Source organism: Corvus hawaiiensis, chromosome 10 (assembly GCF_020740725.1).
Source record: "Corvus hawaiiensis isolate bCorHaw1 chromosome 10, bCorHaw1.pri.cur, whole genome shotgun sequence".
NCBI classification, from domain to species: domain Eukaryota; kingdom Metazoa; phylum Chordata; class Aves; order Passeriformes; family Corvidae; genus Corvus; species Corvus hawaiiensis.
Window position 1 is genome coordinate 25,880,586 of NC_063222.1, and position 12,360 is coordinate 25,892,945.

At 41.3% G+C, this 12,360-nt stretch overlaps 1 protein-coding gene across 1 annotated transcript in view; it reads left to right on the plus strand.

Annotated features, from left to right (window-relative positions):
• Positions 1–5,032: 5,032 nt before the first annotated feature.
• LOC125331059 (maltase-glucoamylase-like) overlaps positions 5,033–12,360 on the plus strand; it is a 43,174-nt gene continuing 35,846 nt past the window's right edge. The window contains exons 1-4 of the mRNA XM_048314940.1: positions 5,033–5,268; positions 6,626–6,746; positions 8,031–8,104; positions 12,220–12,340. Coding sequence (XP_048170897.1) covers positions 6,626–6,746; positions 8,031–8,104; positions 12,220–12,340 — 316 coding nt within the window. The 5' untranslated portion in view covers positions 5,033–5,268. The remainder of the gene's footprint in view (positions 5,269–6,625; positions 6,747–8,030; positions 8,105–12,219; positions 12,341–12,360) is intronic.

Consider the following 12,360-nt stretch of genomic DNA (forward strand, 5'->3'; position numbering starts at 1 on the left):
AAGCCTTTAATCCTTTTGTTTTCCTACAATAGCCATCTATTATTTTTCACCGGTATGAAATGCAAAGCTGAATAACATCCAGCAGTATCATGTCTAAATAAGCAAAAAGCTGGCAAGGAATCAAGAGATAATAAAGGTGGCTTTGCTTTGTTTCCTGCTCAGGAGCAGCAAGGAACACAGGAATTGGCTGGAGGACCATCTGCAGCAAGGACAGGGAAAGTCATGGGAGCAGCAGAAAAGCTCTGACAAAAAAACTGCAAAGGGTCAAAGCCCTGATTTCATTAAGCAGCTCCTTTCAGAATTATCTTTTCCTCTCTGCAAAATCTGTCATTGCAGCTTTTGTTCAAGAAAAACAGGAGAAAACTCAATGGAATAGGTTAGGAATGGTGGATAATGAAGTTAGGACTTAATAAGGTGCATTTTGAGTGTTATTTAATAACTGGAGTTTTTTATTCCCTTTAGGGTGTTGTCATTATTGCAGATCAGTAATTTCACCTTAAAATGCTTTCTTTTAATTATTATTATTACTGTAATTATCAACCTAGCTATTAACCTTCATTTAAAAATAATAACTAAAGTTTCTGCTCTTCCTGGTTGTAAAAATATGCATATTTACAAGCCAAGAAATTAAGAGTCCCCAGTTTATTGTGGTGGGTTTTTTTCTTAACTAGCATTACAAAACCCATCAAAGGCTATTTTGGAACTGCCTGATGCATGTATGACTCAAGGAGTATGACTTTGGAGCTGGCAGGCTCCTGGGCTTCCTGGTGGTCTGTGCATATGTGTCTCCAAACTGGCACGAAGAGGTGGTTGTGTCAATATTTATTTTTTATTAGTGAGCCTTTGGGCAGCCTAAGTACAGAGGGGTGATTTAGGTTCTTAAATCCAAGACTCTCATTTGCCCATATTTGAATTATTGAAGAGTATCTGCTTTAGTTAAGCACATCACACGTGAATTTATCCATTTCTAGAAGGCACAAAATTAATGACGTGCCTTGGGAGGTTTAAGAGTTCTCCCTGTTTTTAAGGAATCAAAGGAGAAGGAAGGACAGTCTTTTTAAAGGGATTTAAAACCTGATACAAGCTCTTTTAACCAGTTCTTCAGCTTTTCACCAATTAGGTTTCATAGGAAGCAATACCCACTTTTTTATTCAAAACTTTATTCAAATTTAACTTGAATATTAACCTTGATATGTCCCTGTTCAGAAAATGTCTCTGATGTTTCTAGGTCTGCTAGCAGGAGTGAAAATTCCTTTCTTCTGGTACATTCCAGGTAGGAAGGGAGATGGAAAAAAAAAATCACAAAAAGCTGAAGAAGTTGAGAGAAGAAGGATTTGAGAGTAAAACCTGAGGATCATTCCCAGCAAAAGGACCCCAAAACCAGCACCCACAGAGGGCTTGGTCTGAAAAATCAGTGCATTGTGAATTCAGGTATTTGAGGAGGAAGGATAATTGCTAATGAATTACATTTCTTTCTGCTTGTTTGGGGTTTTTTTTTAGCTTTGCTGTGGTTGGTGTTTTCTTCCAACTGCAAATGAAGAATTCCTTTCTCTCCGTTCTGCCCAAAGCAGAGCTGGGACGATGCAGCTGAGAGTCACTTTCAACTTGGTGCATTATCAGGAGCCAGCAATTAGCTGGAAGCAAACATTAATTGTCCTTTTCCCCTTCATTTCCAGGCAGTGAACTCTATCCCGGAGTGAGCATTGTCAGCTGCAAATGCCAGGTTCAAATCTCTTGCTTGTAGGACACTTTCCATTTTGGAATATCCCTGATGTTCTCCCAGTACACCTTACAAAAATCAAAAAGAAGCTGATAGATTTTGATCAATTAATAATGTCAGGCACATTTTGATATTTCCACATATTTATGCATGAGTGGCCAAAGGAAAAATATTCTTTTTTTTTAGTGCAATCTTGTAATTTCTTTGTCAGCTGAGAAGGTAGATAATAAATATTGGCAATACATAAGACTTGGCTCTGCTAAGAGCTACCCTTGCTATCTTGAGCAGCAGCAGTTATTAATTTTCAGACATAATCAAGTGATTTATATTCATGATTATGGTTCAAACCATCCTGACACTTGTTCCTTCTACATCAGACACCTTCTCGCTTCGTGCTTTCTGTGTTCAGCAGCGATTAAAATAAGTATGAGAGGGTTTGGGGTTTTTTAGGAGTATTGTTACAATGTTTCTCCTCTGATTTCAGGTCTTACCCACTGAGTCATCACCTGAGCAGTGTGTTCTGCACTGACTTGCAGTAATTACTGCATTTTAGAGATTCCCAGCAAGTCATTTCCTCATTTGCATTGAGAACCGCAAAATTTATTCCTCTTTCTATACCCCATAGATCCACTGGAATTCTTATATTTGTGATCATTCTCATGATCACTGGTATCTAATTATCACTGGTGTCTAATTTGACCTCATAAAAATTCATAAATAACACATAAAAATTCGATTTTAATTTTCATTACCTCTGCCGTACTTTGTTGGATCAAAAGTGGTATTGGAACGAGGATAAAGATCATTGTTTAGCCATAAAGAAACATATTTACTTTCAAAATATAGTTTCTGTGCAATGTTTATTTGCATTTCTTTCAGAAGAACTGCACATACTTTGAAAATGAACTTCAAATATGTTCTGCTTTCCCACTGCAACGAAATGACTCAGCTGAATTATTTCTCTGTTTGGTAAACAAAATCAAAATATTTTGGTTGTCAATTACTATAAAATGAAAACTGCTTTTGTCTGAGACGGAGCTCACAGCATCTGATCTTGAATTGTGATGTGCTTTGGGAAAATGACACAGCATGGGATGAATCCAAATTCATTCTCTCCAGAGTCTCATTGGGGGAAAATCTGTTTTCAATGCATTGGTGAGGCTTCACAGCTCCTTGTCTTGCTCAGTTGAATGTCTGGAGGAGACTCCAGGCCTCTGAAAACAGCTCAACCTTTTTCCTTGCTTGGATGTGACCAGTGCTGCCCTGGAGAGCTCTCAGTTGGGAGAACTGGGATTGCAGGGTGGGTTCAGCCATGCAAACGTGGAATGTGGGAAGTAGGGGAGTGTGTTCCCACTGGATCTGTGCCAGATGTCCTTCCATAATAGTAATTATGTTCCTGGCTGGACTGGTAACTGCAAACAGATTCTTACAGGAACGAAGGACTGAAATTTAACTGTAATTTATATTAAATATTTGATACCAAAACAGTGAAAAAACGCATCTTGTGAAACTGTAGAAAAAGTATAAGGTATTTCTATTTCCTAGCGTGGTCCCTTAGCTGAAACCCCAAATATTATCCCAGCTGACTGAATTAATACAACCAGGGAGCTCAGTCTGCCCAGCTCAGGAGCTTTGCAAGGTGTGTGTGATTTAATTAAAAATGGACCTGTTCAAAGCAAAGAGATAAATGTCTCTTCTTAAATGACCACGTTTTTAACAGTACCTAATTTCCTAGATTGCTTTCCTGTGCCATTCTCTCCAGCCTAGCCTGTACCCCTGGGCTTCTAGCAATTCTTCTTCCCAGCTTTTTGTCAGAAAGGGATCAGCTCAGAATTCCTGGGAACCAAAGCAGGAGCCAGCAGAGACCACGCTGCTCCAGCTCTTCTTTTAATGGAGTTCTCATTGTTTTTACGGCCTCTCAGTGTCCCTGACTGAGGAGCCTTCCCCGTCCCTCCTCCTTGGAGTTCAATATTACACCTTGCCCTGAAAGCCCCGTGCTCGATCTCCTTTGTGGAGTAATGAAAACGCACTCAGCTGGGAAACCTGCTGGGAAACCCTCCCTGGAGACCTTTGCGTTCCCTGCTTTTGTGCTCTGGAGTGGCAGGGAAAGCGTTCCCTGGGTGATGGATGACAGAGGTTTGTGGCACCACCAATTCAGGGAAGCACTTAAGCAAATGGTTTTATTGATGGCAGGGAGATTGCTAAATGGGACCCACGGAATATGCTGTGCTGGGCCCAGAGCTTTCCTGGAACACTTATGTGAAATAAATAAGCTTTGGAAAACAAATATCCATCAAACAACCCCCTCAGGCTTCCCTAAACCATTATCAGCCTCATAATCCACACTAAACCATTATTTTTGTCTCAATAGACACTTACAAAGCAGAGTATTCAGCAATTTTTAGCAATGTTTCTGGAGTTTACTTGGACATGGGGGGTGTTCCCATGGAAAGGGGGGCTGAGATTGGTTTGGAAACTCTGCCTGTTGTTTCCCTGAGTCTCTGGGAGTGGTGGCATTGATCTGAGGGGATGGATGGATGGATGGATGGAAGGAAGGAAGGATGCAGGAGACCCCCAGTGCTCTGGATGTGCATTGATTTTCTTTCCTTCAAGTGCTGACTGAGGAAAAGGGGCCCATCCTATCTGTGCTTCATCAGGAAATATTCCAAATTTCTCATTCCTGGGCTCCACAGGCAGAGCTGAGGGAAGGAGAAATTGGGATAAATTCATGAGCAGTACAAAAAATACAAGTGGCCCTTCTCAGCCATTTCATTATTATTGAAAAATTACTTGTAAATGCTTCAATAATATGAATTGAAAGCTTGCTTTTGGAAAATAGGGATTTAATGTTAAAATCCCACCTATCATTTGTGAGAAAAAGACAAAACCCAGTTAAGTGTGAAGGATTCATATTAAGGTTATGATTGAAGCCTCTTTGCTATAAAATTTTAACATTTCTGTGTTAATCTTTCATCTTTTTCATCTGCTTTTGACATTTATTAGTAGTATCCCATGAAATCTGTTTATATTGATTTAAGATTCATATTTTATCATTAATTCCAATAAAAATTTTAATGTCATAAATTTGATTCTCCCCTGCAATGAGTTCAGCAGCTCTTTCCCTCATTTGGGAAAGTTTAATGACTTCCTGTGGTGATTAAAGCAGAAATAATAGACAAAGAATCTGAGAGTTCCATGAAGGTTAAAGTACCAAAGATACAGAAAAAGAAGAGACTAAAAAAAAACCTAGTTGTGCAACTGGATGAGCTGACTGGCATTTTATGGATGTTTATCTCTCCTTTGCAGAATCTGATGTTTCATATTAAACAAAATATTATTAATTAACCAGCCATTCCCAGGCTGAAATAATCCCAGTGTTCAGTCCAAAGAGTGTCTGCAATCTGCCTGTAATTCTGGCTGTGCCTGCCATTGGCCCAGGGCTTTGCAAACACAGCTGAGAACTGATAACAGCAGCTCATAAAACCCCTGGGTTGATGCTGGACTTCACAGTGAGGAGCAGCAGATGAAGGAACCACAGAAACTTTAAGGTATGGCATTTGTTTTATTGCTTCCAAGGTTCTGGAGATCTTTGCCTTGCTGGGGAGTGCTCATCATACAACAGAACTTAAATTTATAAATTATAAATACTTATTTCCAATGTTTTAGGGTTTGGAGGGAGACTATGTGAAGAAAGAACTGAAATTCAATGAGATAGGAGGCTTTCATGACAAGAATTGGAATGAAATCAACTTTTCAGATAAATGACCATTAGGTTTTTTAACTTTTAGTGTGATAACATCTGGGGCAACACAGCAAGAGGGGGTTTTTGGCTTGGATAGAGGGAGGCTGATGGGTTAAAAATGGCACCAAGAGCATACAATGGCTTAAACTGTTATTTCACACACAAAATAGTTTATTCTGAAGTATTTTTCACTCCTGTGGGTCATCACAAAAACATATAAAAGTGTTCTGATGTGCCAGTGTAATGCACGTGTGCTCCCACACTTTCTCAACTAAACAGAACCAATTTCTTTGTATTTGAGATTGTTTTATGAGGTTAAGTGCTCTTAACCACAAGTTAAATGCAGTGAGAGCTGCCAGTGTGTGTATTGACCTGGCTGCTGAGATTAGTTTTAATTAGTTTTAATCAGTTTGATTGCTGGTGCACAGTTCAGTGGTGATGGTTCTGAGTTGTTCTTTTAGCCAGCACATCCCCCTTGGCTCAGCACAATTTACTCACCAAAAACATACAGAAGGAATTTGGGAAAAACCTCGTGTTTTCCACAGCTTTTTAAGGCACTGACTCCAGTGACTTATTTCCCATATTTCAGTTGTGATTTCAGCAGCAACCACTGTGCCATGAGCTTGTACACAATCTGTTCTCCCACTGTACAAATGACGAATGTGCCTCTGTCTTGCCTTCCCCGCGTGTCCTGGACACGCCCCCAGAGTTTATTTGAGCTTTTCTCAGGTATATTTTTAACAAATCACGTTCCTCCCTTGTAAGAAAGAACAGACTTGTGATTTATCTAAGGGAAAAAAGAAAGAAAAGGAAAAAAAAGGGGAAGAAGATTTAATTTCTTTTCTGTTTCAGGAATTTTAGTAACCTATAGGAAACTCCATGGTTAATCTCAGGAGTAAATTGTTCTGTTTAAGTGATTTACAGGAAGCAAAATACATTTCTCAGTGTAATAATTTCATAATCTGCACTGGTTGAATTATCCTGGACTGGAGATTTATTGCACACGGTCTTTAAGAAGCATTTTATTTAAGCCTCAGGATTAGGTGGCCTGGCTTAAAACCTGAATAATTTACAATTGTTGCTAATTTAATAAATTGGAAATGTAATTTATAGCTGTTCCTTGTGTTTTGCTTTTACCAATGGTGGTTTTTCTGGATTTCTAGATGGGCAAGAAGTTCAGTGGGCTGGAGCTCACCCTGATCATCCTCTTCTCCGTGGTGGTAGTGATCCTCTGTGTCCTCATTGGGTTGTTGGCCACGGGGCAATCCGGAGTGAAATCTCCAGGTAAGTGCTTCCTACGGCTGCTGGAGGATCAAAAACCCTGAGTAGGATCTGCTCAGCTCTGACTCAGGGTCTCTGTTCTGTGCTTATCTTTAGCCAAAGGTGAATCATGGCCAGAACTTCCTATGGATGATACAATCAAAGTCACCAGCCATGAATGTAATAAATGGTGTGACTCAGGATTTAATGTCATGAAAAAGCTTTTATCTCTCCCTCCCGTGACTGGACTTTCTTTAGGAACATAGAGCTCAGATAATTTCAATTTTTCTTTTGAGTATAAAACAAGGTGACAGAGAAAAAACAGTTTCTCTGATCCCTTCTTTTTGTGAGAGCAGCCAAATTGTGTGGAACATACATTACAATCCTAAAATCCAACAGTGTTTCTTGCTAATTGATACATCAGAAACCCCTTGTGTTCCAGGGATGTGATGCAGAGCACCTGCTTTACTTCCAGCTCTGTTTTGTGTGAGTAATTCCATTCACACACAGGGACTGAAGCAAAAAAGTTTGGAGGTGAAAATGGCAGAAAAATAAAAATTACTGCTTATACAAAGCAAACACCTCGGTGTTTTAGTAACACTGCCCATCCAGACCAAGATCTGCAGATTTTTTCCTGTTTCTGTCATGAGCAGCAGTTTCCCTGAGCAAAAAGCACAAGTGCAGATGATGCAAAGAGGCAAATGTGGGGGAGCATGTCCATCTGAGCCCAGGGCACATCCCTGCACTTCACAGTCCTTGTTCCAGACATAAACAATGTTCCCAAATACATAAAGTAACCTTCAGTGCTCCCTTTAATCAGCTAAAGCTGCCCATGCTAAATTCAGTCCCACAAACCTGAAATCTAAAGGAGCATCTTAATGGAGCTTTGAGGTGCTTTTCCCTGATGCTCCCACAGCTCCTGTGGGAAACTGTGGCTCTGGGGAAGGAGTGTAAGAAAATAAAGTTCTTCCAATTTATAGTTTTGCACATATTTTCACATAAAGCAGAGCCTGTTGGCCCACAGGAGTCACTGAAAAGTGGACTAATGAAATAAAGTTATCAATATCACCCACATGCTCAAAAGCTTTGAGGTGAAGGTGTCACGTTTGAGATAGTTGTGCACCACGTTCCAAAGGTAAGAGTAAGTCACGGAAGCAATGGTTTATTGTGATTTGAACCCATGTTGTTTCAGGGGTTCCAGCTGGTGAGAGGCAGCCAGCAGAAGTACGTGCTGAGTTCAGAGGGAATCAAGTTATTCCTGCAGTTTAGGGATGCTGGTAATAACCCATTCCTTTATTTCCCTGACAGACTTTTACCCACAATGTCAGAAGATACCAGTAGCAGAGAGAATCGACTGCATCCCGGATCAATTGGCAACACAGGTCTGGAAACATTCTGGAAAATAATAGAAAACAGGTTTCATCCCATAAAACCTCCTTGTGTGTTTATGAAAATGTAATTTGTCTCTACTAGATCAGGTATTTTCTTAATATTTTTTAAATCTGTGATTTCCCCAACATCTGCAGGGGAGTTCAACTCCTCTACCACCACTTCAGCCCATGGACAGAGGGTCTGATTTGGGGAGAGGTGGTAACAAAATTGGTCAGACATCAAGCAGTTAAAAAAGTCACTCTTGGTTTTTAACAACTTTTTCTGAACAGTTTCATTTGGTGTGATGGTCAAAAACTGGCATTTATAATAATGCAGAAATGATGGGCTTTACTGAGATGTGCAATTTTAGAATGTACAAGACGTGGTCAGAGTTTCCTTTCGGACCCAGTTTGGATCCCAGTGTCTTCCTCCCCTGGTTGGGGTGTCTGAGAGAGCAGAGTATGGAAAAGACCTTTTGGCTGAAGAATCTCTGAGATAAAATTCCCGGTGAAAAGCATCACCTGAGGCTGGATGAGGCTTGGAGCAACCTGGGATGGTGGAAGGTTCCCTGCCGGTGGCAGGGGTAGAATGAGATGAGCTCTGAGGTCCCTTCCAACCCAAACCATTCCATGATTTTATGATGCTCTTTACTTTTCAGTGCTTCCACTTTGAGAACCTTTCTGTAATAGTTAGCCTGGAAACACTATTATTATTTTAATAATTATTATTATTATTCATCTTTATTATGGATTTTCTTGTTTTCTGGTGGATGCCTGACATCCTTCTTTGATTTGGGGACAGGCAGCTAAGGAGAAAAAAACCAGTGTGGGTTACTTCTGTCATTCACAGAGGTATAAAAATTGTTCACCAGCTGTCTGAACCTCTGAGGGACTTCCCATCTAATTCCAGAGCTGGCCGTTGTTAAAGCCTCTCATGCCACGGGTTCTGTTATGATTTGTAGTTCAATAAAGTCCTGCAGGGGACAGGTTAGGAAAAGTTCAAATCACAGCCTGTTCCTCGACTCCTCAGGTTCCTTCTCTGCCCCAGGAACAGGCACAGCACTGCAGGAGAAGCCATGCAGATCATTTAAATCTGTAATTACTGCCTTTGAAGCAGTCACCCTGTGTTACGTGCTGCACCCCTCAAGCAGGGAGGGAACCCGGGGTGCTCTGCTTGCAGCTGCAAGGCTGGAGGCAGGAAGGAATTGAAAACAATCAAATCATAGCTCCCAGCAGAAGAGTAGGTGCAGATTGCAACACTGAGGGTGCCAGATCTGGAATTTGGGGTAAAAGAAATGATTCCTGAATATTAGTGAAGACCAGGCAGCAGATTTCACAGGATTAGAGATAAATATCACCTTTACTCTGTGCTGTGAGGTGCAGGGTCCCATCTCAGTGGTTCCCTTCACTCCTGCGTACATTTTTCCTGGAAGTGATTTGGGTGTGTCAGGCCACACAAATGCAGCAACCTGTGAAACCACAGGTACCTGCGTCACTCTTCTGCAGTGGTTTGTGTTAATGGTTTTCAGAATAAAGAGCAGCACGGAAAATTAGGATTCACCTAAGCTGATCTGGAACGTTTAGTGTCTGCCTTGATTTCCTGAGTCACTGAAGATGTCCAGGATGGAGCCAGAAAATGAGTAGGATTGCAGAAAACAGAAGAAAGAAAATGAAAGGGGGAGAAAAAAAAAAAAAACAGGAGGAAAGAAAAAAAAAAAGAAGAGGAAGGGAGGAAAAAATTAAGAGAAAGAAAAATAGCTGTTTATTTTCTTTCTTCTTTTCTTCCTATCTGATCATATGGTTGGTGAAGATAGAGATGCTGAAAGAAGGAAGGTATTTAGTAACTGTTCACTGCTGTGGAACATTGCCGGGAGGTCTGATCAGACAGGCAGAACACACCAGTAAAACATGAATTCCTCTGAGCAGAGCTCATGCAGGCCAGGCTGACACCTCTGCCAGCTCATGGAAAGGGGCATTGTTGGTTTGATTTTGGGTTTCGTGCTTTTCATCCCAAACTACCCTGCTGGTAGAGGGCTGTGTGGATGCACAGAACAGCACATTTTAGTTCAGCACGTGGCCAAGCTCTTTGAGTCCTTGGTGCTCAGTTCATGCTGTGCCCCAGTGGAAACGGTTTCCTCGTATCTAGGGTTGTTCCCAATTAAGCTTTGGCTTTCCTGGGTGTTGGCTTTCCTATTGTGCTGCTTTTACAGCTCACAGGCTGGGATCACATCTTTATAGCAGATGATTGCTTTTACAACAGGCTCCCCAGTGTCTCTGGTGAACTCTGCTCCTTTCGCTGTGCCAGGCCTAACCAATCCTGAACTCCTGTGTCTACTTCCTTGTGCAGAAAGCTCAATAGGCCACCAAAATAGAAATCTGCCTGGATAAGATCCAGCTGGAAAAGTATCACTGGACTGTGAAGTAGCTGCTGAAAATGGCCGAGAACTATTCATGAGAAATGGCTGGGGAAAAGAAAAAGGTGCTTAGGAAGCTGGGAATGTGGATGCTTGAACTGCCAGGTTCTAGGAAAATCAGTTCAAGTTATTCTGCTTTTTATGGGATGATCATTGGTCTAGGGAGGGATAAGAGGATGGAGGTAGTAACTGTTCTTGTATATTTAGGATATTCCCCTATATATGAAGGAAATGAAGTCAGGGAATGAAGCTGTGATCTCTGCAGCCTTGGAGGGCTTGGTGCTTCCTCTCCTTTGCAATAGTTTTTAAAGGGGAAATAGGGAGTTCTCCTGGTGGCATCTGGGAAGGTGGGAAGTGAGCCTGGGTTTTTCCCAGCGTTACAAAGGGCTTACATCGCTTTGTGTATCAAAGGAGGGAAAATGCGTCCCTACATCTCTCCTCCAACCGTTTGTCACTTGGAACCTGATGGAAATGACAGCAAATGTTTTTCTGATGGGATAAATCCATTACAAACAGACACACATTTACCTGTTTGGTGAATCTGGGTTTTATTTTGGGTGATTCTGAGCCATTTCTGTGCTCTGTAAAACCAATATCAAATAAATGCGCAGACACTCCCCAAGGCGGTGGCTTTGTGAGCTCCCTCAGTGCTTCCTTCAGCACCTGCCTGATTGTTGGGCTGGAGCTGCCTTGTCTTTTGTCTGTTCAGAGCCTCTGAAAATAATTTGAGCTGCATTAACCAGGTTGAGCTCTCTAACCCCAAAACAAGGACAGCAGCAATGAAGCTTTTGGGTTGTGTCCACCTATTTCAAGCTGCAGAAAATTTTAGATATTTATCACAAACACCAAAAGCATTTGAGCACAATCAGATGAAGGCAGAAAGAGCTTCTGGTAGTGGATAGGTGGAAAATGAGGTTTTGAAGGTGTCCCTGTTGGATTTGGATACCTGAGATCACTGATGGACATTGCCCTTCACCCTCAGTGAGAGTAGTTGTTCTACCACTGCCCTTTGCCCTAAGTAATGAATGGGGTTTTAAAGGAGAGAAACTTAGTGATAAATTGCCCAAATCTTATCTCCAAACATAAACCTCACACACAGAGCACGTGAGCAAGTTAATTCCCAACAGCAAAGCAAGGGAATTTCAGCTTCTAGTGAATGGGAGTGTAAAGGTTGGTGCCACTACACTGAGAGAGAGGCTTGAAACAATAGGCTTATTTTTTTTAAAAAAATTTATTTGTCTCAATTCGAGGTTTTGTAGAAACGATTGGAGTATTTCTGATACTAAAAAAAATCACATTAAGATGTAGATATTATACACAGTGTTCAATTATGTATATATAAATACTTATTAGATATAAATTTCAGCCCCTCTCCAGGGCGTGACTTTTGGCCAGACTCTGCTGCATCTGTCACAGCTCAAATGGTTCGATAATCCTTTTGAAGTGTTCATTTTACCTGTGGATCTTGTAGTTTTCAGAATGTACATCTAATAAGCAAGTTTACTCTGAATCCAGAAAAAAATCCTCTTTTGTGAGTTCTGTGCCACTGAGTTCACTTACAGAGTTTTTCAAAGAAGGACTTGACCTGAGTGCAGAGATTGTGAAGGTTTCTGGTGTTTGGGGTGAAATGCACTCCGTGTGCACTTTAGCTGGTTTAGTATGGATTTATTTGTGTAAGCCGAGCTGATCTGTGCCCCTCCTGTCCTTGCTCAGAGCACCTGCTCCCTCCGTGGCTGCTGCTGGAGCCCCCAGAGCGACACCAGTGTGCCCTGGTGCTTCTTCTCCCCCAAACACGGCTACAAAGTGCAGGGCTCCCAGAAATCCACCCAGGCAGGTAAGCTCTGGGCTGGGTTC